The 27,654-nt window shown below is 45.0% G+C and overlaps 1 protein-coding gene across 2 annotated transcripts in view; it reads right to left on the minus strand.

Annotated features, from left to right (window-relative positions):
* The window catches only part of DNAJA3 (DnaJ heat shock protein family (Hsp40) member A3), a 202,177-nt gene that overhangs the window by 53,746 nt on the left and 120,777 nt on the right, over positions 1 to 27,654 (minus strand). For both annotated transcript variants that reach the window (XM_069210448.1, XM_069210449.1), the window contains exon 8: positions 5,359 to 5,487. In XM_069210448.1, the coding sequence (XP_069066549.1) occupies positions 5,359 to 5,487 (129 nt within the window). The remainder of the gene's footprint in view (positions 1 to 5,358; positions 5,488 to 27,654) is intronic.

A 27,654-nucleotide genomic window follows, 5' to 3' on the forward strand; every position in this document is an offset into this window, starting at 1 on the left:
TAAGCAATCCCAACCACTGGCAGAGGGACGCGAACAGACCACACTAGTCTTGCAAACAAACATCCCAGCAACACAGAGGAATAACCCAGCTCGAGACAGAGTGGGCAAGAGAAAAACATAAGTGACACATGCGAGAAAATGAATTGAACATCCACCAGGAGAAAGCTAAGTCATGGCTAGTAAGGTTAAGTCTCTACCGGAGACTAGGCAGCACCCATCCCCATAGGGGAGTGAAAGCTGCGAAAAAACCAGCAGGATGATAAAATGGAACGCTGGTAAGGGGCACCGGAAAAGACACACAGGTGACATAAAACGTGTAAAAGAGTCAAAGTAGAAAGACTAGCATAACCGTGACAAACAAGAATCTCAGTCAGTAATGAGAAAGCACTCCAGTTAAAGTAGCAAATGAAAAAACAGAGTACAGATAGACTGGAGGGTAGGCTCAGAAGGAGCGGATGAACAGCTCTAGTAGCAAATGAAAAAAATGTAAGAGTAAAGATGGACTGGAAGATAGGCTCAGAAGGAGCGGATGAACAGCTCCTAGCCCAAATGGGACAACAAAATGGGAAAGACCAGCAAGGCCTTATGCAAGTGCAAAGTGTATAGATATACGAACTTGAACAACGAGGTAAAAGGAGCAGACGTTTCTGTGTGAACTGAGAACAAAAATTTATGCCAGAAAACAAACAGGGTAACCGGAGGCAGAATTATCAACCGCATACCATGGCAGCCAAAGAACTGGGTAACAAAGCACAGATCATAAGGGAAGGAGCCTGCTCATATTTAAGAGCAGTGGCGAAATTCGAACCCCTGTAGAGGGGTAGCCTGCTGCACCAAGACAGCGGACCTAGCCACCGAGCTAGAGCTCTGTGAAATCGCAAAGTAACTGAATCATGGCACCCTGCAAGGGAAATGAGGGTAAGTTTAAGAACATGGAGTCGGAGACCCGTGAAATGTGAAAAGTCTGAAAAGAGTAAGTGTTTCTGTGACCAGGTCCTGAAGGATGTAAAAAGATGTTGAAATTCAACTATGGCTCATGCCAAGGAAGAAAGACAGGAAACATGCAAGGTGTCAACAACACCAGCTGTAAGAAAAACACAGAGCCATCCCAGATACAGAAGGATAGAGTGTTCGAGAGAGATCCGACCGAAGCAATGCTAATGAGCAATGACCAAGTAGATAAGAAACACTAGGGAAGGAACCCTAGAGACCTGCACAGAAGGGGACCAAACCATGTGTCTGTAGCATTATACCAAAACAATGGAAGGAATACCGACAACAAAAAACAAAAGACATTACACCACCCAGGCCATCACCATGAACAAGGAAGGCGAGGGACAAAAAGGGCACCAAGCAAGTTGTAAAATCTTGCAGAATCGAGTGTTGGACGTAGCCCATACCCCTCCTATTGAAGTGGGGGGCGAGTATGCATACACTTGAGAGGAACTTGACAGTTGACATATAGTCGCAACAGATGATCACGTGTGCTAGAAGAGGAAGGTCACTAGTCCCACCATGGAAATCACGGAAACTATGCAAGGCAGATTCTACGCGCGCCTCAAAAGGCGACTTGCCATCAAATGGCACATCAAGTAGAGCATCTCGCAGTGGAGATGAGAAGTTGAAAGCTGCCAACCAAGCCCTGCGACGTATGGCAACAGAAGCAGCCATGACCCGCCCAATCAGCAAAATCCATACCAGATCGAACTGCAAGTCGAGCAGCCTGATGACCATCTCTGAACAAAGACGTCAGAGCAGGGTGAACATCGTCAAAAAGCGATGGTATTAAACGTGCACCAGAGTCCCAAAGAACATGGGAAAAGTGGGCCAACACACAGGAAGTGTTGGTGGAACGAAGAGCGGCACTAGAAGAGACGAAAATATGCCTTCCTGCAGCATCCAGCTGCCTAGAATCCCTGTACGGCAGAATAGGTGGAACCTGCTCCAGAGCAGGAACGCCTAAAGCAGTTTGAACAACAAACCCCTGAGGAGTAGGGTGGTTGCAAAGACACAAAGGGTCTTCCTGTGCCGGCCGATGTCTGTGTGAACTAGAACAATCCACTGAAGGACCAGACACAGGCTGATTCCAGACACCAAGAAGGATGTTGTAGAGAGCCTTGCAAAAAGGCAGAACGGGTTTGGTGTCTGATTGATGCAGAGTAAAAGGTAATGAATCAATAGACAATTGCACCATAGAAAGATGCAAAGTGAAAACATCAGCCAACCGCCTGAAAACATCTGCAAATGCAGTGCTGGCCTCCGTCGCTAAGCGAGGGGACAAGAGCAGGCTAGACGCTGGGGAGGAGTCTAGACCATTAGCAATTCCCAAATCAAGTAACCAATCCAAGGATGAACCTGGAATGGGCCCAATAAGGGGAGCAGGAGGATGTGCAAGAGGTTCAGAAAGTGGACCCAGCACAGAAGCCTCATGTAAAGTCCCCAGCGCCGCTCCCGGATTCGGTGGCGACATCGATCAACATTGAGTGGGGGAAGCGTTGTTGGCAGCGGCAACGTCCGACTCCGGAGATATCAATATAGGCGTGTCAAGCGGAGTCAACTGGTCCAAGGGCGCCGTGAGGGGCATCGGGACAAGAGGATCAGGTGAAGGAGATGGAGGTTGTACGAGGCCGCGCACCGACCCGACTCTGGAGTCGGATTTGAGAGTGTGAGCAGACACTGAGGTGGAAACTGCCAGCGAAGACCCCTCCAAAACACTCAACTCCATAGGGCCCGAAGGCGCTCCAGAGGGAGGGGAAGGACCAAAGACAGAATGGAGGGATGTATGACATTGCACAGTCGCCCCGGCTCTGGGATACGGCGGAAGGGATGGGGTCGACACAGGGGTGGACTCCACTGGAGGAGAACGCAGAGACGCCGAAGAGCGTGCAGGTGCCTAGGAAGACACACCTGGAGACGCCGAGGGTTCAACTGAGGTCAACAGAATCATCCGAGAACGACTCCTGAAGCACTCCCGGGACTGTGAAGTCGAAGACGGACTGCGCGAAGAGGACTTGTCAGCTCACGCCGCAATGAGCTTCATGCGACGCTCCCTCAAAGACTTTGGCTTCAAATGATGGAAGGCGTCGCAGTCGGCACCGTCATGATGAGACCCCAGACACCACAAACAGACGGAATGAGGATCCGTGGTAGACATCTGCCAAGAACAGGATCCACAGCGCTTAAACCCAGAAGGCATATACACTATTACGTAGAAAGTAATACAAAATACCCAAAGTAGGGTAGGAAAGGCCAAAAGAGCCCAAGGTACTAGATATACTGGATCAGCGTTGCTGCGCGGAAATGAAGAAACTGACATCTGAGGAGGGAATATATGGGCTCCGCGACGTTGTTGCGGAGTTGCTCCACGCCCACTACTGACATGCAGAGGTACTGCTGAGGAAGGGTTTCCGGATTCAGTCTGACCCCTGGGGGGGAATTCTAAGATAAGGAAGCTGCGGCTAGTTCTCTCTATCAGATATATTATTTACCTCTAGTATGGTCTATGGGACCATGCTGGAGTATCAGTGTTTGGCCATGCATGGTTATGAATTTACTACAGTCTTGTTTTCTTGCAGTAGTAACAGTCATAAATTTGGCCTGATCTATATGTCTACTCCTCTAAGTAACATTGCACTTGGATTTTGTGAAAACCAAACGTAATAAAGTTACTCAAAAGTGTTTTATACATGAAAATTACTCACAAGTGTAACCTTGATGAATAGCCCTGTATATATTTTGTCAAGTTGTCCCTGGTCCTCCTAACCAATTCAACATGGTTTGAGACATAACGGTGTATATTACTCAACTTCAGTGTTCAAGCAATAGCAGATCAAGATAAAACTTTTCACTTTTTCATCATTTGATCATGAGCTCACAGACTGAGGCATGTATGATGTTCCAGCAAAAGATGCAGAGTGAAAAATTGAAGGAGGTGGAACACTCAACAGCAGAGACGTGGCAACAAATGAGCAGAGGGGTGCAGAAGATATTCTGATACGATCAGAGCATTCATTGTATGCATGTCTGTATAAGTGAGAATGTCTTCTTTAGCATCTACAAAACTTGTGAGAATTCACAAAAGGGATGCAACATCAAAACAAAAACATGCTGCAATGATGAAAATCCTTGTTGAGGTGGGTCAACCTCAAAAACCACTGTTCAATGCACTGAAAACAATCGATATACATGTTAGCTCAAATCTTTAGATGTAAATTCACTTCTTGGAGTCAAAAAAGTGTTGAATAAATGCAGCAATGGGCCATGGTTGTTTAAAACCTTTAATGTAGAGGGTGGCAGGAGAATTGGACAAGTAGGCACATGAATACAATTAAAGCTCAACTCTTTCATCTTTAAAATAACTGGAGAATGCAGAAAAGTATGCCCCTCCATCACCAATAAGATGATACCAGTAGAAGGCTATCCATTACAAGACAATTGCTCAACACTAACAAGGAAACACATCCTTCACATCACATTGCCAAGCAGTCAAGACAAAGAAGTTAAAGACAACGCCCCTTGAATGTTGTGGCAATTCACCCTACCAGCAGGTAAAGCTCCATCTCCACAACAGAGGTGCATTACACAAATCAGTATCCCTACTGGAGCTGTAATTAAAATAAAAACTTTACATGCATCTAGAACTGTCTTTACTATCTATTTATGTACACTCTGCATGACCCCGACTGCAAATCTAGCTGAACTCCTCCAGAACTCCCAATACTGGATATACATGCATAGTCGCCAGATATCAAGTGCATGAATTACAAAATATACATAATCCTACTTTATCAATAGCTTATTATCTGAGCAATTCTCAATACTGTCACCAGAGTATAGCAAATGGAGTTCACAGCCCTCACACAACAGTGCTCTTATGTGACTCCACTAACAAAACATCTACCAATAATGAGCACAAATTAGCACATACAATGTTACTAAGAACGTGAGGCTTCTCCTAACAAAACCATATGGAATCTAGCATCAAACTTTAGAAACCTGCACAATCCTGAGTTCTCTGCATGATAGATTACAAACAGCATAACCTGCACAGTATTAACATAACTAAATCCACATTTGATCCTATCTAAATTTGAAGGCTAAAAAAAAAAAAAAAGTATTTTAGCACAACATTTTTTCATAGGCATGGATATAGGCAGATTATGTAGTTATGTGTATGGCAGACAGATAGGTTATGAGTCATATGTGCAGGCATGGATCCTAGGGGTGACAGATGGAGGACAAACTGTGGGCAGCAATTAAGGTGATAAAACAACATGCATGGGTAGTAGTTAAACATCCATGACAGGAAACATGCAAAGCCCCTTCAGATGCCAGCTGATCTAGCTGGCAGGCTCATACCGTCACACTGATGGTTTCATACAAGCCCTGGGCTCGGGCTGTTCCTCCAAGAACAGCCTGTGCAATGGAGAGGAAAAGATCTGAGTGAATATCTGCTCCGTCTCGCCGGAAGATGGGGCTTTTCTGCACCTGGAAGCAAATAAAGTTTTGGTTTAGTCGCATTCCTCACCGTGCTCATGTTTAAGGTAAAACATGCAATTCCTTTAAAGCAGAGGTCTTCAAACTGGAGGGCAGCCCCCCTGGAGGGGGTTCAAGTTATCTCGGGGGATGTGGTGGTGGGGGGGGGGGGGGGGGGGGCACCAGACTCTGGCCAAAAGAAGCATTATACAGATAATAGGCCTTTGTTTTAAGCAGAAGCATGTTATTGCATTAAAAACAATTATAACGGTACTTAACTGCAATGTTTAAATAGGTCTAGACATATTTAAACATTGCCATCTTTATAAAATAATTGTGAAAAATTCGAAGGGGGGCCCAATGATTTCTATTTTTCAACTGGGCGGCGCACGTCATTAAAAAGTTTGGCGACCACTGCTTTAAAGGGATATTAGTTTATGGTACAAAACTACAACTTTATACTTCCAAAATCCTACAAATAGTTGCAAAAGGAGCTTCATGTTGAATGGCAAGTCTAGCAGGGAGATCATAAAGACAGGTGACTTGGTGTGCTTCAAAGGCCTAGTGAAATCAAGTCCCACACTTATGGGAGAACGTTCAGGTTTTTGTATAGACCATGTGTCAGACTCATACCTACAGTCTGACTAAATGCACATCCTACATGCACCTATTTGAAATGTGTTAAACTAAACTGTTACGCACATTAATGCGATCCAATACACTGCAAAGCTTCAAAGACCATTGCAGCCAGCTCAAATCCATTATGGCGAGCTTCATGTAAGTGTGGAATCATGTATGATGCGCTCAAGTAAAAGACCTGTGTCAAACTGCAAGATGCTGAATTGTACACTAACTGTAAACTTCGTAACAGGTTCAAGGAAAGTCTTTCAATTTAGTCATTCACATTGTGCAGGCGTGTCTGAAAAGGGGGCAGACCAATTATTTGTTCTCAAGCCACTACAAGTAAATGCAAGGTCTAATATGTCTTAGCACAGAAAAATCTGTGCAACCATTATCATGCTGCAATCAAATATACCCCAGAGGTTGCACATCCAGGGCTCCTCAAGTCCAGGCACGCATAAGAAGCAGCAGCTGCTCACACCCACCATGAACTATCTAACTTTGTTTTCTTTCGCTACAATTATCATTCATGTCTTTTGAGTACTGAAGGAATCAGTGACGTTTTCCATATCCCACTAATAACATCTGCCAAGTACAAAAGACTTTCTTCTTACCTGTAACAATAGTTATCCATTATGGATATTGTCATCAATCATGAAAATGCAACTATTCCCACCAGTCAAGTGGAATTGAGGAACAGTTCATATATAGATTTAAAATAAGTTATAACATTGTAGAGAAAAATATTCCTTATGTATTTTTAGTCGCAAATGCACAGAAGCAAAGGCAGCAGTGGAAATCCGGCATTGACTATTTAAAGTCACCTGTTACACAGCATCCAGAACACCCTTTATCAGCCTGACCCGTCAAATCTATTTAAAGTGCCACAAGAGAACTCACATTTCTCCAAAAATACAGGATGTTGAGTTTTTAAACTAACAGCAATAAAAAATAATTTTATCAATATTATAATCAAATACAAATGACAAAAGCCACAGTCTAGACGATCTCACTGCTATCTGATGAAGATAAGCAAGAAGAACGGGCAAGAAACTAACTTCGCCTTTGCAGGATCTTCATAACTATAAAAAATGTTAGAATTCAATTAGAAGTTCTGATCCCAATTAGATTACATTATTTTCACTAACTAACAACTTATGGGGTCAACCTGCACTACTTGAAAACTCACTTTAGTAGTAGTGAAAACACAAAAAATGTTTTAATGTTTCATACCAGGAATGCATGTGCCGCTCTTCTAGTAGTGGAATGACTAGACTAGCCTTACCTGGAAACAAGATGTTTAGACTTACAGTGCCATAGGTGAATGTAATAAACTACCTACCTGGCTACAACCTTTTTAGACTCAAGAGCACTTGCATTCAGAATGGTGTAAAATTACAAAATGTTATTTTGAACGCCGGTTAAACTAGCCTTCTAGTTTAAATGGTAAAGTAGGTGGGGAGGCAGAGAAGAAAGGATAACTTTATACAGATTTTATTTCAATGAGTATATTTACACAGAGCACGGCTACCACCAGAAGGTGGTGATACAATGCACACAGCAACAGGACACATTTTGTAATCAGGAGTTAGTTAAGGTTGAACATTTACATAAATATGTATTCGCATTACGCAATGTGGGAGATCTTCCACCGCAGGGCATGCACCACACCAACTTCTCAGCTCAGCCTGAAGCAGGATATTCCTCTCACTAAGCTGTCCGCACCTGAAGAATTAGTAGATCTCTATTACCTTTGTGCAGATCAGTTGTAATGGAGAGCTATTACACAAGTGAATTGGATCGTTCAAGCACCGAAAACTCAGTTCCATGGTCAGCAGTAAATGACACTGTTTTGTTTTTCCTGCACAACCTTACTTCCAACAAGAGCCATGGGGCATCAAGATAAAAATATTTTGCTCTCTGTTCAAATGCTGGAAAGGCTAACTTTCATTTCAAGTGAACAGCTTCATTTTGTCGGTTTATACATGGAATGATAATTTACCACAAATCTTAGCCATTTTATGTTTGGGAGCTCTTTTAACAGTTTCACTGCTTATTAAATGATACTCAAGTACCGTTTACCACTCAGCGAGCACTGATTTGTGAAGTGATTGACATTCTGTTTGTGATTTTGGAAAAACAAATATGCACTGGAAGTTGCAGACCATGGCTTAGAATTTGATCCAAAGCACAATGATTTACTGTTAAGTGGTACAATTTTTTCATATTTAATGACAAGTGTTCCTGTCTCACTAAAAGTATGCTGTATTTTATCACTGTCATGGTGCACGTACATTGTTGCAGCTATAATTTGTACACACTATCGAAAACAGTATTAATTTGTATCAATTGTTATGAAACTATTCCAAGTGAACTTTGACAGGAGTAGAGGTTGTTGGCTGTTTTTTTTTTTTTTTAACTCTTTTTTCCTAAAACCCTTAACCTCTTGCACAATAATGTATAAATATCAAACACAGTTGTAGGAAGCTGGCTTTTTATAAGATATATCAAAATGAGGTATATCATGCAGAGCCTCCAGGGGTTTCCTTACTAGTGGGCAGGGGGTTGCTCTAGCAATCCCAAGGTGCTCTTTTAGGAGAGTGTGGTTGAGCAGCCTTAGCCTTACCAGAGAGGAGTGTTAGACATCATAATTACACACATTGCCAATAAATGAGAGACACGACTCAATAAGGAGATCCACACCAATTTACAAAAATAGCAAGTATCTTTTTAGATATATATATATATATATTTTTTTTTTTTCAACTGCTCCTGCTGTTCTTCCAACACTGGCCTTACGGAGCTGGTGCACCATTATGGGCGCAGGACCCATATTTAAATATCTCAAGGCTGTTGACAAAGACTGTTATGGTCGAAACGCGTCCAGGCTTGATAAGCATGTAGAGTGCCGTTTTTCTACAATTCAAATTGAGATATATATATATATACACACACATATATATATATATATATATATATAGGCACCAGAATCAATATGATTAGATAAGTAAGTTTTTCAAGAAAAATACTTTCAAGTTTCAAAAGTCAACACAATTGCTTTTATCAGAAGTGGCAATTGGAAAAACAAGTACTACATTCAGATATAGTACAGCGGCTTACAGGACCAATCTACTGTACTTAAGGTGAGTATAAGGCAAGATCCAAGGCCACACCAAAAGGTCACACCGGGCAACACTGGGGCGGCTGGGTGCAGAGGTGGAGTACAGAATCGGGTGCCCAATGCTAGTAAGTGGGGATCTGTCCTGTTGAAAAGAGGCTGTGGGTTTGGACAGGGAGTCCACCGAAGGAGAGCCAACATGTGGGTTCAAGTCTTGAGATACTCGCAGACATGGGGACACCTTGGGTCCTCTTCTCCAAGGGCCACTGGTGAAGGGTGCATGGGAGCACCTGTGGATGAGGAGACCTGAGGCAGAGGCTGCATTGGGAAGTCCACAGTGGGCAAGTCCAAAATGAGCTCGGTCTTTGGAGGACTGGGGGACCACGCTGGCACCACTGGCCTACTTCATCTCAGGCTAGATGGCAAAGGTGTAGTGGTGCTTTCCGGTGTCAGTTTTTTTTGTGGTCAGGAGTCCTCTGAGGTCTCTTGGACTGTCTGTAAGATGCAGGGAAGCAGCTTAGCCGCTCCATGGGAATTCCTGGGTCTTTGTTGAAGGCAGCCAGTCCTCCCAGGCTTTTGGAGGCACAACAGCTTGCAGGACGAATAGACTTTGCTGCAAATAGTCGGGAACAACACACAGGCCAGAGGGCTGGGGCCAAGTCAAGTGTTTCTTCCTCAAGTCTTTGCTTTTGAGGCTCTTGGGTGTCATCCTTCTTCGTACGTCTGCAGGAATCTAATTTCCTGGGGCCAGGGACTCCCCAAAATCCTGAATTTAGGGGTGTTGAGGGAGTGTAGGAGCCAATGGGCTGCTTACCCTGGGGTCACTACACCCCATTTATGACTACTTCCTGTGGGAAGTGGGCATAATCCTGTCCCAGAGTTCCTAGTTCTGCCATCACCAAGATGGCAGACTTAAAAAAATTATGTGAACATTAGGCAGCTCACCTTTGCGGTGAGTATGGCCTGAGAGGTGGGCACACCTCTCTGAATGCTAATTTTCCTGCCTGTCCGTGTGCCAATTGCCCCTGGTCTGAGGGATTGGAATCATTTCCTTTGAGGGACACCAGATCTACATATCAAGGGCAGATTTGCAGGCTATCATGTTGGGAGGGGGTGCTAACACCTCTGCCAGAGCAGGCTTTGGTTCTGTCCACCGAGAGCAAAGGCTCTCACGGGTTTAGTGGTGGCAGGCCAGTTAGAACTAGTCAGCTAGCACAAGGGTAAATGGTAGGTTATTCAGGGGGCACCTCTAATGTACCCTCTGGGTGCATGTGTTAAATAAATCCATCACTGGCATTAGTGAGAGCTTATTGTGAGCTGTTTGATACCATCTATCCCTGTTTTCAGTGAAGCCATCATGTAACTGGGGAACTAATACTGACCGGTGTCCAGCACATGTACTTAAAATAACCTGCCCATTCATTATTTCTAAGAATCAACAAAAACATAACAAGGGTATATCTGCTCGGACAGATATGCCATCACATGTAATATAATGCACCCTGCCTTAGGGCTGTAAGGCCTACTGTAGGGGTGATATATAGATTGCATGCAGTGTTAGGGGACACGACACACAGGCAGCGTGCAAAGCAGTGTTTTCACTTTTAGCTGCACCAAGACACGCAGCCAGCAATGGCAGTCTGCATGTGCTAGGTGAGGGGTCCCTGAGGGTGGCACAATACGTGCTGAAGCCCTTGGGGACCTCTTGGGTACCCATGCCCTAGGTACCAGGAGTACCACTTACTGGTGACTTGTAGGGGAGCCAAAGGTATTGTCAACTGGGGAACAACTGCACAGTTTTATGGAAAGAGATCTGGTACTGGGGACCTGGTTAGCAGGAACCCTGTGCACTTTCAGTCAAAATTGCATTGAATACCTGGCAAAAAGTGAGGATGACCATGTCAAAAAGGGGCACTTTCCTTCAATAGTTTTGTCATTAACTTATACACACTGGTGCCAAATCATAACAGGTAGTCTTATGTAATAGCCAGCTGTGAACTGCACTAAGGAAACCAAAGAAGGAAATCATTACCAAAACTCAAACCTCTCTCATACCACCTCACCCAAAGAAAATTAAGTCGTAGATGACATTGACCATCTCTATGTATTTAAAATCATATTTTCAATGGACTGAGAACTCATTCAAGTGTCTAGCATAAGATCAGTAAAGACTTATTGCTGCTCTCAACTCTGGAAAGCATGGACACTTGTGTTGATTACTCTACATAAATGGTAGAACCAGCACCGCGTGGTCTGATCCTGATCTTTAATGATATGTGCAGATAACCTCTCTGCCACCACTGTTTCCCATAATTTCAAACACTGTGTGTGCCAGGCAGGAGTTAAACCAATGTCTGGCACTAGTTAATTTGGCTACAAGTATACCCATTTTCAAGACCTGGGGTGACCTTCAACAAGTTATCGAGGGATAGGCCTAGAACTGTGGTGCCAGGATTTGGTGCTGTCAGAAAACCCCTATATTTTTTATTGCTGCATGTGCCACCTTCCACTAAGTGGTAATAATGGGGCAAGAACACCGTACATGGAGAGATACGCCCTTTTTGACAACCCCTCCAGCATCTGTCTGACATCTCAGAAAACATATAGCTTGTCAACATGTCACTGTCTTTAGGTCAGATTCCATATGTAGGAAAGGACCTTTTTTGTATCATCACCCCCTCAAGTTTTTGGACTCATGCTGCTGGATTTTCGACTCAGTAGTGCACTGGGCCCTGGTTACTAGGCCCCAGTGCATGTGATCTGACCTCCAAGGCACATGTACAATTAGCTAATACCCGATTCACTCATTTAGACTTACTTCAAAGTCCCTAGTATATGGTACACAATATCCCCAGGGCTAGTAAGTTAAATGGTACGAGTGGACTGCAGTACTTAATTCTACCACCACTAAAGTGACAAGGTGAAAATGTGACCCTAGGTCTGTCAATGCAGCCTACTCGGGCATCTTCAAACCTGCCAAATCGACATGATAAAAAACAAAACAAAAACAAACAAAAAAACTTTTGCCAGGGCAAAACCTTCCTTTTAATAGCAGTGCGCAAACTATTCTGTGGCCTTTAACCATGCTCATCTCACTGCCATCACTTTCAATCATTCCTGAACTGGCCTTTCAAAAATCCCTTGATGTCATTTGTAAGTGCTTTACCTTTGTCCCACCTTGAGGCTGTTTTGTTACGCCTTGCAAACTGCCCGTTACATAAATTATTGCATGACTGCAGATATACTTTAATGTGAGCAAACTACTTTTTTCTTTTGTCTCTCCGCTTCGCGCACCATGGCGATTTGAAGTTTCATACAGCACGAACCCGTTTTCCTGTGGCAGACGGAAGCATTTTTTCTTAAGAAAGTTGCAATGTGACACCTACCGGAAGGTGAGATCGAGTAGACTTCAGTCATTTTAGAAACCTATGTTGATGATGAATTACAAAGATGATTTTGTGTTGAAGCATTTCATTTGCACGAGTCGTGGCACAAGCTCGCATTGTGCAGCCTGTACGTAGGAGGGGCTGCCAATTCATCAAAGGAGGCGTGTGTATTTTTGTGTCCTCTTAACACTATCTGCTTTGGATTTTTGACTGCAACATGCTTGTTTTTCTAAAAGGAAAATACTAACTTTTCATGCCGTTTGTTTCAAATTACTTCCGGATATTGTATGTGTGTTGCTGAAAACAGTTAACGGAGTTAAGAAATAACGCACATGATTTGCCCTCTAGTAAGGTGGTTGCTAGTGACTTTGTAAGCACTACTCTGCAACCTGAGAAGATGCTGGAATGCAAAGAAAGTTGTGTTTTTTTACCTTTACTCCTATGGAAATGCATGCTTTGAAACCTTTAAATTAAAAAAAAAAAAAAAAACGTTATCAGTGACAGATCACAGAAAAGCACATCAGAAGTTCGAAGAGAAAGCATCACAACTCTTTGGAGTCTCCTTTCTGGTTACTTAACATAACCAATATTTTTGTCTAGTAGATGCTAGAATCATCAATGTACACTGATTTGTTTACTATGTTTTGGGCCATTCTTCTTTTCAGCAATTACGGATGTAGGCTAAATAAAGCCCAGTCCATCGCTATTAAATGTTGTACATGTCTGCATAAAAGATACATTCTGTTATTTAACTAGTGCACAGTTTTGTTGTGTTCAGGAAAGCTGACTTATTGTATGGAATATTTATCACTGAAAAAACAGTGTGTTTCAAGGAATGACTGCATGCAGTATTCTCCAGGGCACCACAACCACCAAATTCATTTCTTTTTCGGCTATTATTTCTGCCTACATAAAGTCAAACAACACACAAATATTGCGTTGTTTGTCTTGTAGTCTGTGGCTGAAAAATATGGTACTACCACTCCACATTAGCTGAATAATGTAACTTTCAGATCATCTAACCCTAATCTGAAATAAGCGTGTTTTCAGTAGCCTAGTTTGCAGGAATATAAACTAGCTGAACACTCTAGATTTCACGTCTAATACATTTTGTTATATTCTGTTTATTTGTGCTGCTTAGGAGTTTTGTCCTGGGGGAAGTGTTGGTATGTGTTTGAAGCTTTTAATGACCATGTACTTTTTAAAAAGCGGTTTATTGCAACACGTACCACAGGTGGATCAACCTAATGCTTTATTACTTGAAAAAGGGTACTTGATAGAAAAAAATATACGTGGATTGTGATCTAAATATGAAACATTTGAAGCTCCTCTAGACATTGATGCACATCCATGCTGGAAATTTAGAGATATAACTGTGCGTCACAGCATTGAATGAAGGGCAGTGTACACAGTTATTATTTCATGATGACGAGTGACTAATAGGCTTCCATGGTCATATGTACTTCAAACAATGATAATGTCAACCCTATATTAGTATTGACATATCTGAACATGGCTGTCATTCATTATTCTTATTAACACATTTCAGCAAAACTTAGTTATTTAAAATTGACAGCCAGTTCTGCTCAGCAGACGTCTCACACTGATGATAAATAGTGCTAGTACTTCTTGGCAGATTGGTTCTATTCTTACTTGATAGGATCAGCACTTTTTGGCAGAGCTTAAGAAGGGCCACAGTAGCACTTATCAGTCGGAGCGCTTTACCAGGAGATACATACTAACTGCATCTGTCCAATGTGGTTATATTTGTTGGCTCAGGCATGCAGAAATATTACTAATCTTGAATAGTAGACCTATTTCGTAGCCAGCCTCTTTTTAGAAACTGAAACAAAATTACATTTGTCAATACTCCGACCGCTCAGTTTGCCTTATCGTGGAGGAGTAGCTCTGCCAATCATTCCTTTTTTAAAGTTTTATTTTTAAACTGTAGAATCGAATCTGCTCAGCATTCACTCACAATGTATGTAGATATGAAGCCTGAATTTCCAGCTTGTCCACACACAGCCTTTACTGTGTTAAACAATTTCTATGTCCACCCTATTTTTGTGATGTGTTCCAGGAACTTATGGAAGATACTAGGATCTTCCTACTGGCAACATTTCTGAGGCATAGCTGGATAATGGAGATAACACAACAGTAATTCAGTTTCCCAAAACTTTAAAAAAGGCTCTATCATCACCTCAATTTTTCTGCGTATCCTACTTATTTATCAGGACTGAGTTGAACAAAGTGCTGATGTGCACAGGATGAACGATGAACTCCTTTTGTTTTGTTCGTTTTTGCTAATGAAATAATCTTAATTTCACAGTTAGGGCTTGTGAATACCTAAAATACTTTTGGAGATTTTGTTACAGAGGTGATTATTATTTCCCCCCAAAATACCGTATGTTGGCTTAACTCACTACAGTAAATTTTTCTTTAGGAAAAAAAAACCTGGTGTTAGAAGGTGCCCACATTTGGTGAAGGTTTCAGTCTTAGATCACGCAAAGGTTAATTTCTTTGATAAAAACAAATTGTGAACATTGAAGTTGCTAAAACTTGCGGAGCCAATATCATTACAATGTTTAGCAGGTGACATAAGAGTCCTGCAGTTTGAGCAATGATGGGATTTTAGATCCATGCTGTAATGAGGAGCAGATAGGGTCTGTTTTTATTGTAAAGTAGTAGATTTAGACCAATGTTTGTTATTTAGTAAAAAAATGCTTTGTGTTCCTCAGGGCTTGAAAAATCTACTTGACCAGCCGCTATGACGAGTTTTATTTTATGAGGTCGAGCTATATTTGGATTCCACTGGACCCTTCTGGTGAGTGGACAAAGAAGAGGTGTTCTGTTCAGTAAGAAACTGAAATAGCAATTAAGATGCCTTTAAATCTTATTTTTGTCACATTTGCTCTGAGGTCAGAGACAGAGGTCAAAAGTCAGTTTGTCTTTTTGTAATGCAAATACTTTTCCTTGTGACTGCAGAGTTCCAGGATTTTGTAAGGTGAAATGAAAGGCCTCAGGAACGCTTCCAGTCTCCTTCGCAGCATTGCATTCAGGCTCCGAGCACAGTGCGGTCTTCCGACCGCCAGAGGGCCCCGGGCATTCCTCGCATTCTTTACATACCGCAATTTGATTCGCACGTCAGACCCCGGCGACTGGCACACATCGGTTTCAGTGTTCTGAGCAACTGTCACTGACGCGCGGCCGTTTCTCTTACTGCCGGGAGGATTTACCTTCCCGACGCTTGGTGGGAGCTGTCAATTATTATATCGGAACCTGCCTGGAACCTGACACCCGACAGGGGTAAGGCCTATAAAATACGTTCCAAGAGACACGGCACAGGCACGTTAACCCCTTCTGTGCCCAGGACGTAATGGTTACGTCCTGAGGCACAGTGCTGCTGTGCCCAGGACGTAACCATTACGTCCTGTGCACAGAGCCCAGAGGGAGCGCTCTCGCTCCCTCTGTGGGGTTCCCCCCCACCCCCCCAAGTCAGGGATGGAAGGGGAAGCCCTTCCCCTCCCACCACCGACCCCCCCAACCCCCCCTGTGACGTCAGCGCGCTGATTAGTCACAGGGTCTCCCCCATCGCGCTGGAAGCAGAGCTTCCAGCGCGATTGAAAAAGAAATGCTTTTGCATTTCTTTTTCAATCCCATGGGGGAGGCCCCGAGAGGCTTCAAAGGGAAGGAAATGTATTTCCTTCCCTTTGAAGTCTCTCACAGGTTTCAAAAGCCGGATTGCTTGCAATCCGGCTTTTGAAACCCCACTAGACACCAGGGATTTTTTTTTTTTCAGTGAAATTGGCAAAAGGGAGCGACCCCTTGGGCAAGGGTCGCTCCCGGGGGGGGCATTTTTTTAGGAAGGCCTTTTCTGCCCCCCCTGGGGGCAGATTGGCCTATTATTAGGCCGATCTGCCCCCAAGGGGGGCAGAAACCACTAGGCACCGGGGATTTTTTTTTTGGCGCCAATGTCACGCAGGCAAGGGTCGCTCCGGGGGGGGGGGGGGGGGGTGTTCAGGGAGCAAATTTATTTTAGGCCATTTCTGCAGAAACCTCTTGTTGCCAGGGCAAATTTTTTTTAGTGTTTTTTTTTTTTTTTTTTTTTTTTAGAGATGGGGAGCGACCCATCAGACAAGGGTCGCTCCCCTGGGTGGGCAAACTGTGTTTAGACCATTTCTGCCCCCCTTGGGGGCAGATTGGTCGATTTTAGGTCAATCTGCAACCACTAGGCACCGGGGATTCGTTTTTTGGCGCCAATGTCACGCAGGGGGAGCGACCCAGTAGGCAAGGGTCGCTCCGAGGTGGGGGGGGGGGGGGTTGGGGGGGGGCAAATTTATTTTAGGCCATTTCTGCCCCCCCCCGGGGGCAGATCGGCCTATTATTAGGCCGATCTGCCCCCAGGGGGGGGCAGAAACCTCTAGGCGCCAGGGCAAATGTTTTTTTTTGTTTTTTGTTTGTTTGTTTTTTTTAGAGATGGGGAGCGACCCATCAGACAAGGGTCGCTTCCCTGGGGGGCAAACTGTATTTAGAGCATTTCTGCCCCCTTTGGGTGCAGATTGGTCGATTTTAGGTCAATCTGCCCCCAAGGGGGCAGAAACCACTAGGCACCGGGAATTTGTTTTTTGGCGCCAATGTCACGCATGGGTAGCGACCCCGTAGGCAAGGGTCGCACCCGGGCAGGGGGGGGGTTTGGGGGGGTCAAATTTATTTTAGGGCATTTCCCCCCCCCCCTGGGGCCGGCTGAGCTAGAGGCCAAAATCCACATGTAGGCACTTTGCAAAAAACACCTCTGTTTTCTGTGAAAAAATATGTTGTGTCCACGTTGTGTTTTGGGCCATTTCCTTTCGTGGGCGCTAGGCCTACCCACACAAGTCGGGTACCATTTTTATGGAGAGACTTAGGGGAACGCTGGGTGGAAGGAAATTTGTGGCTCCTCTCAGATTCCAGAACTTTCTGTCACCGAAATGAGAGGAAAAAGTGTTTTTTTGCCAGATTTTGATGTTTGCAAAGGATTCTGGGTAACAGAACCTGGTCAGAGCCCCGCAAATCACCCCATCTTGGATTCCCCTAGGTCTCTAGTTTTAAAAAATGCGCTGGTTTGCTAGGTTTCCCCAGGTGCCGGCTGAGCTAGAGGCCAGAGGCACTGTTTTCTATGAAAAAATGTGATGTGTCCACGTTGTGTTTTGGGCCATTTCCTGTCGCGAGCGCTAGGCCTACCCACACAAGTGAGGTATCATTTTTATCGGGAGACGTGGGGGAACGCTGGGTGGAAGGAAATTTGTGGCTCCTCTCAGATTCCAGAACTTTCTGCCACAGAAATGTGAGGAACATGTGTTTTTTTAGCCAAATTTTGAGGTTTGCAAAGGATTCTGGGTAACAGAACCTGGTCCGAGCCACACAAGTCACCCCATCTTGGATTCCCCTAGGTCTCTAGTTTTCAGAAATGCACAGGTTTGGTAGGTTTCCCTAGGTGGCGGCTGAGCTACAGGCCAAAATCTACAGGTAGGCACTTTGCAAAAAACACCTCTGTTTTCCTTCAAAAATTTGGTTGTGTCCACGTTGCGCTTTGGGGCGTTTCCTGTCGTGGGCGCTAGGCCTACCCACACAAGTGAGGTATCATTTTTATCAGGAGACGTGGGGGAACGCTGGGTGGAAGGAAATTTGTGGCTCCTCTCAGATTCCAGAACTTTCTGCCACAGAAATGTGAGGAACATGTGTTTTTTTAGCCAGATTTTGAGGTTTGCAAAGGATTCTGGGTAACAGAACCTGGTCCGAGCCACACAAGTCACCCCATCTTGGATTCCCCTAGGTCTCTAGTTTTCAGAAATGCACAGGTTTGGTAGGTTTCCCTAGGTGGCGGCTAAGCTACAGGCCAAAATCCACAGGTAGGCACTTTGCTAAAAACAGGTCTGTTTTCTGTGATGTGTCCACGTTGCGCTTTGGGGCGTTTCCTGTCGCGGGCCCTAGGCCTACCCACACAAGTGAGGTATCATTTTTATCGGGAGACGTGGGGGAACGCTGGGTGGAAGGAAATTTGTGGCTCCTCTCAGATTCCAGAACTTTCTGCCACAGAAATGTGAGGAACATGTGTTTTTTTTAGCCAAATTTTGAGGTTTGCAAAGGATTCTGGGTAACAGAACCTGGTCCCAGCCACACAAGTCACCCCATCTTGGATTCCCCCAGGTCTCTAGTTTTCAGAAATGCACAGGTTTGGTAGGTTTCCCTAGGTGGCGGCTGAGCTACAGGCCAAAATCTACAGGTAGGCACTTTGCAAAAAACACCTCTGTTTTCCTTCAAAAATTTGGTTGTGTCCACGTTGCGCTTTGGGGCGTTTCCTGTCGTGGGCGCTAGGCCTACCCACACAAGTGAGGTATCATTTTTATCGGGAGACGTGGGGGAACGCTGGGTGGAAGGAAATTTGTGGCTCCTCTCAGATTCCAGAACTTTCTGCCACAGAAATGTGAGGAACATGTGTTTTTTTAGCCAAATTTTGAGGTTTGCAAAGGATTCTGGGTAACAGAACCTGGTCCCAGCCACACAAGTCACCCCATCTTGGATTCCCCTAGGTCTCTAGTTTTCAGAAATGCACAGGTTTGGTAGGTTTCCCTAGGTGGCGGCTAAGCTACAGGCCAAAATCCACAGGTAGGCACTTTGCTAAAAACAGGTCTGTTTTCTGTGATGTGTCCACGTTGCGCTTTGGGGCGTTTCCTGTCGCGGGCCCTAGGCCTACCCACACAAGTGAGGTATCATTTTTTATCGGGAGACGTGGGGGAACGCTGGGTGGAAGGAAATTTGTGGCTCCTCTCAGATTCCAGAACTTTCTGCCACAGAAATGTGAGGAACATGTGTTTTTTTAGCCACATTTTGAGGTTTGCAAAGGATTCTGGGTAACAGAACCTGGTCCCAGCCACACAAGTCACCCCATCTTGGATTCCCCTAGGTCTCTAGTTTTCAGAAATGCACAGGTTTGGTAGGTTTCCCTAGGTGGCGGCTGAGCTACAGGCCAAAATCTACAGGTAGGCACTTTGCAAAAACCACCTCTGTTTTCCTTCAAAAATTTGGCTGTGTCCACGTTGCGCTTTGGGGCGTTTCCTGTCGTGGGCGCTAGGCCTACCCACACAAGTGAGGTATCATTTTTATCAGGAGACGTGGGGGAACGCTGGGTGGAAGGAAATTTGTGGCTCCTCTCAGATTCCAGAACTTTCTGCCACAGAAATGTGAGGAACATGTGTTTTTTTAGCCAAATTTTGAGGTTTGCAAAGGATTCTGGGTAACAGAACCTGGTCCCAGCCACACAAGTCACCCCATCTTGGATTCCCCTAGGTCTCTAGTTTTCAGAAATGCACAGGTTTGGTAGGTTTCCCTAGGTGGCGGCTGAGCTACAGGCCAAAATCTACAGGTAGGCACTTTGCTAAAAACAGGTCTGTTTTCTGTGATGCGTCCACGTTGCGCTTTGGGGCGTTTCCTGTCGCGGCGCTAGGCCTACCCACACAAGTGAGGTTTAATTTTTATCGGGAGACGTGGGGGAACGCTGGGTGCAAGGAAATGTGTGGCTCCTCTCAGATTCCAGAACTTTCTGCCACAGAAATGTGAGGAACATGTGTTTTTTTAGCCAAATTTTGAGGTTTGCAAAGGATTCTGGGTAACAGAACCTGGTCCCAGCCACACAAGTCACCCCATCTTGGATTCCCCTAGGTCTCTAGTTTTCAGAAATGCACAGGTTTGGTAGGTTTCCCTAGGTGGCGGCTGAGCTACAGGCCAAAATCTACAGGTAGGCACTTTGGTAAAAACAGGTCTGTTTTCTGTGATGTGTCCACGTTGTGTTTTGGGGCGTATCCTGTCGCGGGCGCTAGGCCTACCCACACAAGTGAGGTATCATTTTTATCGGGAGACTTGGGGGAACATAGAATAGCAAAACAAGTGTTATTGCCCCTTGTCTTTCTCTACATTTTTCCCTTCCAAATGTAAGACAGTGTGTAAAAAAGACATCTATTTGAGAAATGCCCTGTAATTCACATGCTAGTATGGGCACCCTGGAATTCAGAGATGTGCAAATAACCACTGCTTCTCAACACCTTATCTTGTGCCCATTTTGGAAATACAAAGGTTTTCTTGATAGCTATTTTTTACTCTTTATATTTCAGCAAATGAATTGCTGTATACCCGGCATAGAATGAAAACCCACTGCAGGGTGCAGGTCATTTATTGGCTCTGGGTACCTAGAGTTCTTGATGAACCTACAAGCCCTATATATCCCCGCAACCAGAAGAGTCCAGCAGACGTAACGGTATATTGCTTTCGAAAATCTGACATTGCAGGAAAAAATTACAGAGTAAAACTTAGAGAAAAATGGATGTTTTTTTCACCTCAATTTCAATATTTTTCTTTTTCAGTTGTTATTTTCTGTAGGAAACCCTTGTAGGATCTACACAAATTACCCCTTGCTGAATTCAGAATTTTGTCTACTTTTCAGAAATGTTGCGGTTTCTGGGATCCAGCATTGGTTTCATGCCCATTTCTGTCACTGACTGGAAGGAGGCTGAAAGCACAAAAAAATCGTAAAAATGGGGTATGTCCCAGTAAAATGCCACAATTGTGTTGAAAAATTGGGTTTTCTGATTCAAGTCTGCCTGTTCCTGAAAGCTGGGAAGCTGGTGATTTTATCACCGCAAACCCTTTGTTGATGCCCTTTTCAGGGAAAAAACCACAAGCCTTTTTCTGCAGCCCATTTTTCCAATTTTTTTTAAAAAAAACGAAATTTTCACTGTTTTTGGGCTAATTTCTTGGCCTCCTTCTGGGGAACCCACAAAGTCTGGGTACCTCTAGAATCCCTAGGATGTTGGAAAAAAAGGGCGCAAATTTGGCGTGGGTAGCTTACGTGAACAAAAAGTTATGAGTGCCTAAGCGCGAACTGCTCCAAATAGCCAAAAAAAGGCTCGGCACAGGAGGGGGAAAAGGCCTGGCAGCGAAGGGGTTAACCTTTGGCATGGTTTACAATTCCCCTATAAAATAAAGTGTGTTCTAGTGTCCCGGGCACATTCTTACATGGGGCTTGACCCAAACCGACCTTGCCCTCAGTGGTCAGTGCTCTAAATCCGACCTGAGCACACCTCCCAATATTGCTAGGAAATGCCATTATGAAGACCCCTTGGGGGATTATATGGAGGAGGAAAATATTTACCTCCCCATAGATGTCAATTTTTGCCAAATAATGGATGCTTCCATATTTAAGGTCGTCAATTAATGGCCCCCCAGGAGAGGAAAGTAAACTTGATGGCATCCCAATGCCCTCTACCCCCTCTAAGGAAAGACCAGGGCGGACCCTCAGGCCTTACACCTGCGGGGCAGGCGAAAAGTCTGGATCCTAAGCAAAAGCAAACAGGGGACGATGGCATCGACCTGGAGGCCTTTGCTCGCCTCAAAAAAGCTTTCATGGACAATCCTCAATCCCCTGACCCCATGCGTGAGCCAACCAAACCCGACGACCCTCCACTCTCCTCGGACGCACACACGGAACCAGATAGACCTGGGCAGCCTATGGGTCATCCCAATTCTGCACAAAAAGTCCAAGGATAAGACAACATTCACCCCGAAACCTCAGAAATGTTAGATCATGAGGATCTGATCCACCTGCGCTCACCGGAATGGATCACAGCACCCAAAGTGGCCTCCTACGTTTGCGGGGCACCTACGCAAACCGCTTGACAGGGAAATCAGAAACAGTCTTAAGCCAGAATGTCCTCTCCCCTCTCTCCAGGATAAAGTAGAATCCACCCACGAGATAGATACCAGTATGGCAACGTTCCTAGCAAAATTCATGAAGGATCCCAAGAAGGGGGAATCGACTGGTCCTGGCGGGCCTGCCAGGACAAACTCTTGGACATATTAGGCCCTCTCACCAAGATCCTCGACATGGCAGAAGAGGCCAAGTCCTCGGGTACCCTCATCTTCCTGGAAGCGCTGTCAGGATGGGCGGAGCGGGCAATCATCTTCCTGGGAAATGCCAACTGCGCGCTCTCTACAGAAGCAGGGCTTTACTTATTAAGGTAGACCCCAAATTGGGGGAATTGGCGACGTCAGAGGCAGGCTCAGTGACTCAAGGCGGGTTCTTCGGTGAGCTGTTTATCCTGGAACTCAGCAAGTTCGGCAACACCTTCACATTCCTGGATAGAGCGCAGATGTCCATCAAAAACATTTTTCACCCCTCGGGTTTTTGCCTTGGCCAATTAAGGATGGGGGCGCTCGACTGGTCGTCCGCCTCAGAATGCCTCTGGGGGCGAGAACAATGGCAAGATGCCTCCCGCTTCAGGTCCTTCTACCCTTCCAGACGTACCTCCGACACCAGGGATCCAGAGGCACCGGCAGAGGCAATAACAACAATCCTCAAGGTGAGTGCATCTCCTGTCATTTGCTATCCTTTGAGGGGCCGATTGGCGCAATTCTCTCACAACTGAGAAAGCCTTACCTCAGATGCCTGGGTCCTGCAGACAAAGAAAGGGTTTCATATAGAGTTCTACGACTCTCCCGTACAGGAAAAAAGAGCCCGACCCCTACTGTTCTCCACAGTCCAAATGGATCTGTTAGACGTCTATATCTCCGAACTATTGGAGAAAAGGGCTATTACCCCAACCTCTCCCCATCTTTCTGGGTTCGTCAGCAATCTTTTTCCTGGTGGAGAAGAGGGACGAGGGTTACTGCCCAGTTATCAATTTAAAAGAATTCAACAAATGGGGGGTATTCCGGCATTTCAAAATGGAGTGCATCCATGTCCTGCGGGACCTCCTGGAGGAGAATGACTGGATGGTGCGTCTATCTAAAAGATGCTTACTTAACAGTGCCTATTTTTCCCCCTCATAGCCACTTTCTCCAGTTTCAATGGAGTGAGCAGATGTTCGAGTTTACTTCTCTACCGTTCGGCCTTTCCTCAGCTCCATGGTGTTTCACCAAGCTCTTAAGTCCCATGGTGGAATTCCTCAGGTCCAGGGGTATCAGGCTCATCATCTACCTCGATGGTCTTCTCCTCATGGATCAAAGCCCAAGTCGTCCCTCCACGCATCTCCAATTCTCCATTCTTCTCCTGGAGTCTTTTAGGTATGAAGAGACAAAGTCAGCTCCGACTCCTGTTCAGTCCCTCCAATTCTTCTGGCTTGCAAGCTATCCAAGATATGTCACAAACTCAGGCAGACTTTGGTCAAGGAAACTATATCCCTTCGTCCTAGCTCGCATTGTCGGCCTTCTATCCTCCTCCATTCAGGCAATCTTTCTGGGTCCCCTTCACTATCGAGCCCTGCAAAGGCTCAAGATCTCCCACCTTCGGAGGGGCCTCACATATTCTCAGATGATTCCCCTCTCGGACAAAGCCAAGGAGGAAATCCAATGGTGAATCGCGCACATGTAGCCATGGAACGGCTGCACCATCTTCGGCTCCCAACCGGATGTGGTCATAGAATCAGATGCCACCACATACAGTTGGAGAGCATGATGTGGGGAGTTTACCACAGGAGACATGTGATCTTCAGAAGAACGTTCCCTCCACATCAACAGTCTAGAACTTTTGGCAGGCTGTTTCGTGGTACGCTGCTGGACGAAAGACAAGCCTCAGTGCTGTGTCCTCCTAAAGATGGACAATGTGGCAGCAGTCCGCTAAATCAATCACCTGGGAGGCACCCGCTCGAAGGCTCTTTCGGACCTAACAAAGTCCTTCTGGGAGGATTGTCTTGACAATCGAATCTTGGTGATGGCAGAACATCTACCAGGAACCTCCAACCAGGTGGCGGATTGGCATTCACGTCACTGGCACGACGCAAGCCTCTGGAAGCTCCACAAGGAGGTCTTCAGAGCGATCATTGTGGTCCTCTCTCTATAGACCTCTTCGCCTCCAGACTGGACCACCAGATCGACAGGTACTGCAGCTGGAAACCGGGTTCTGGAATAATATGGACGGATGCGTTCCTCCAAGACTGGTCTCAGGAACAAGGATATTTGTTCCCTCCCTTTGCCATGATAATGAGGACATCATCCCACCTCCAGCGACAGAAGGCAGATCTAGTACTGATCACGCCGACGTGGAAGTCTCAAGCTGGTTTCCAGTTCTGATGGAACTTTTTGGGGATTTTCCAATCCGTCTACCCCTTCTCCCGGATCTCCTACTTGATACGTTGGAGCATCCCCATCCCTATAGGGAAGGGTTCTCTCAATCCTGTGGAGAGGAGAATTATCTGGGACGACGGAAAGTCCCAGACCTTTTGCAAGAGGGTACCTCTCTCCTTGCCAAAGCATGGTCAGAGGGCACTAGCAGGAGATACAATTCCACATGGAACTGCTGGCTGGGTTGGTGCCTTCAACGACACCTGGCTCCATGGGGGCAGGAGTTGTCCATATAATAAACTTTGCATCTTTAACATCTGAAGGGATGGTGTATAGGTCAATTAATACCTTCCGCTCGGCCATTTCAGCAGGTAATCGCCCAATTGAAGGGCTTCCCAAAGGGCAACACCTTATGGTATAAAAGCTGTTGAGCGGTGTTATACCATCTTATCCTCACCAGCTTTGTTACTCTTCCCTATGGGATGTCAATAAGGTTCTTGCTCTATTCAATGCTTGGCCTTCTAATAGACACCTTTCCAGGAAACAATTGTCAGCTAAGATAGCAACCCTCTTATGTCTGGTATTATGTCAAAGAGTTTCAGACGTCAGGGCATTGGATTTAACAGGTACAGTATTCACTCCTGAAGGCTTGACTTTTCATAATCACAGGCTTACAAAGTCCAAGTCCCGGACAATTTCATACCCACAGTTCTCACAGGCTCCACAACTGTGCGTGGTCAGAGCGATAAAGGCTTCTGAAGCCATGACAAGTGAACTCAGACCACATGGAGAGGAACAATTTCTCATAGCCCTGACGAAACCCCATAGAGCTGTTTCTTCCCCTACAATTGCCAGATGGGTTAAATGTGCCATGAGTGAGGCAGGATTAAACATTTCTATTTTTGGCACCCACTCTGCCAGAGGTGCTATGGCATCTAAAGCTTTCTCCTTGGGAGCTCAATAGGAGGGTATCCTTAATGCAGCCGACTGGTCTTCAGAGTCTACCTTCAAGACGTTCTACTTTAGACCTATTCAGAACGTGGCCTCGCTAGTGGTCAATAAGCCTTAAACTAGTCTAATCTTCACCTACGGTCCTGACAGAATGAAAAAGTTCCTAGCTATCGTAATGGAAAGTTTAAATTCTATTAAGGACACGGAAGCGAGGATTAGCCCTCTCTTTAGATAAGGTTCCTGCCTGAAGTATCAGGTGGGTAAGCTAAATTGGCTTCTATACCTGTACAAAAGAACTAATGATGAAGGTTTAATGTTCTGTATACATAAATGCTAATGATGAAGGCTTTGATGGTTTTATATACCTACATGCTGTTTCAGTAGTTGTTGGTACCATGTGGAACTTGGACATGACTCAGTTGTAATGTTTGATTTCAGGTTTTCTTAGAGATTACTTGTGTTAATCATTGATTTGTTACCTTAGGGACAGATACCTCGAAACAGGAGTGAAGAAATCCATACTGCTACAGGTCGCAGCAAGAAAGAGAAGGAAGAGACGTAGGCTTGGGCTCTTCAGGCTCCTGACGACGGCTGATTGGATGTCGCTGCTTGGCACATCTTCGTTGTTGTTTTTCCCAAGTTTTCATGGGAAATGCCGTTTTATTGAGTGGTTAAGCGCTTGGTTAACGCTGCTGTGAAAAATAAAGTGACGAAAGAAAAGCCTAATCCTTGCCTCTCTGTCCTTAATAGAATTGAAACTTTCCATTACAAAAGCTAGGAAAAAAAGCTGCAACATTTATAAAAAAAAAAATATATTTTTTTTGCCCTGGCAGCATCCCGGGAGACCCCCAGCACCAAGGGTGCAGGGTTAGGGTATTTCTAGCCTATCCCTTTTTCTTTTGGTTTTGGTATTTTCTTTTCAGGCACGGCTGAAGCAGAGTCTCAAAATGGCTGCCAACACTTCCTGGTTGAAGTGTTGGCAACCAATCAGAAAGGAGCAAGAGGATTGTTGGATCCAAAGAGGATCCGCATCACTATATTTCTATATTTTTTCCCCTTTAATATCTCTAAAACTACTGAATGGATTTACACCAAACAACAAAAAGCATGATCCGTGCACAAAGATCTAGCTTCCTGACAAATTTGGTGTAATTACATTCAGCAGTTCAGGCTGTAGGAGTGTCTAAAGACCCTATGGGAAAATGCATTGGAAAACCTTCAAGACAGCAGCAGCTGAAACGATTGTCGTATTAGTTTGAAAATTTTGTGAAGATTCGTCAAACAGCAGCAAAGTTACTGGCAAAACAAAAAACGCTTACCCTATGAAAATAAGGTCTTAACTATACCTATGGGCAACAGCCGCTAACCACCCACAGCCTTCAGCCATGTGCGGTGCAGTTGGCCGCAACATAATATGTATGTAATGTAAATATTTACAGGTGAAAATAAACTAAAGCAGGAAATGACCACAGACTCACCTAGACTAGAATCCTTAACCTTTAGTGTGCATGTCTGAGACCGTAACCACTAGGCCAGAGGTGACTGCTTACTGTGCAATGTCCAAACTTAGCTATGAGATTCAACCCAAAGTTTGAGGGTCAAAATGCTTGAATGTTCCATCACAAGGAATGTTTAACATTGAAAACACTAGAAAATAAACAGACACTGCCAAGCGATACTAGGATTTGAACCTTCAGCCTACTGACAGCACAAGGCCTTGACCATTAGGCCAGAAGTGACTCTGTTCTGCTCTGCATCCAAACGTAACTATAATATTGGTACCAAATATAGATAGTCTGACTCTGAAGACATTGTTTGGAGAGACCATTGCAATAATGATGTCTCGCTCTCCCTTCCATCCCATTACGAGATGGAAAGCGAGACTGTGACAGGATCACGGAGGGAACCTCAAGGCCCCTGCAGTTCTAGCTGGCTCCCCACGTCCTGCGGGAGCCAGGACTGCTGCCACAAGCAGGGAGCTGCATCAAGTAGCTCCTTGCTTGCAAAAACATT

Source organism: Pleurodeles waltl, chromosome 10 (assembly GCF_031143425.1).
Source record: "Pleurodeles waltl isolate 20211129_DDA chromosome 10, aPleWal1.hap1.20221129, whole genome shotgun sequence".
Taxonomy (NCBI): domain Eukaryota; kingdom Metazoa; phylum Chordata; class Amphibia; order Caudata; family Salamandridae; genus Pleurodeles; species Pleurodeles waltl.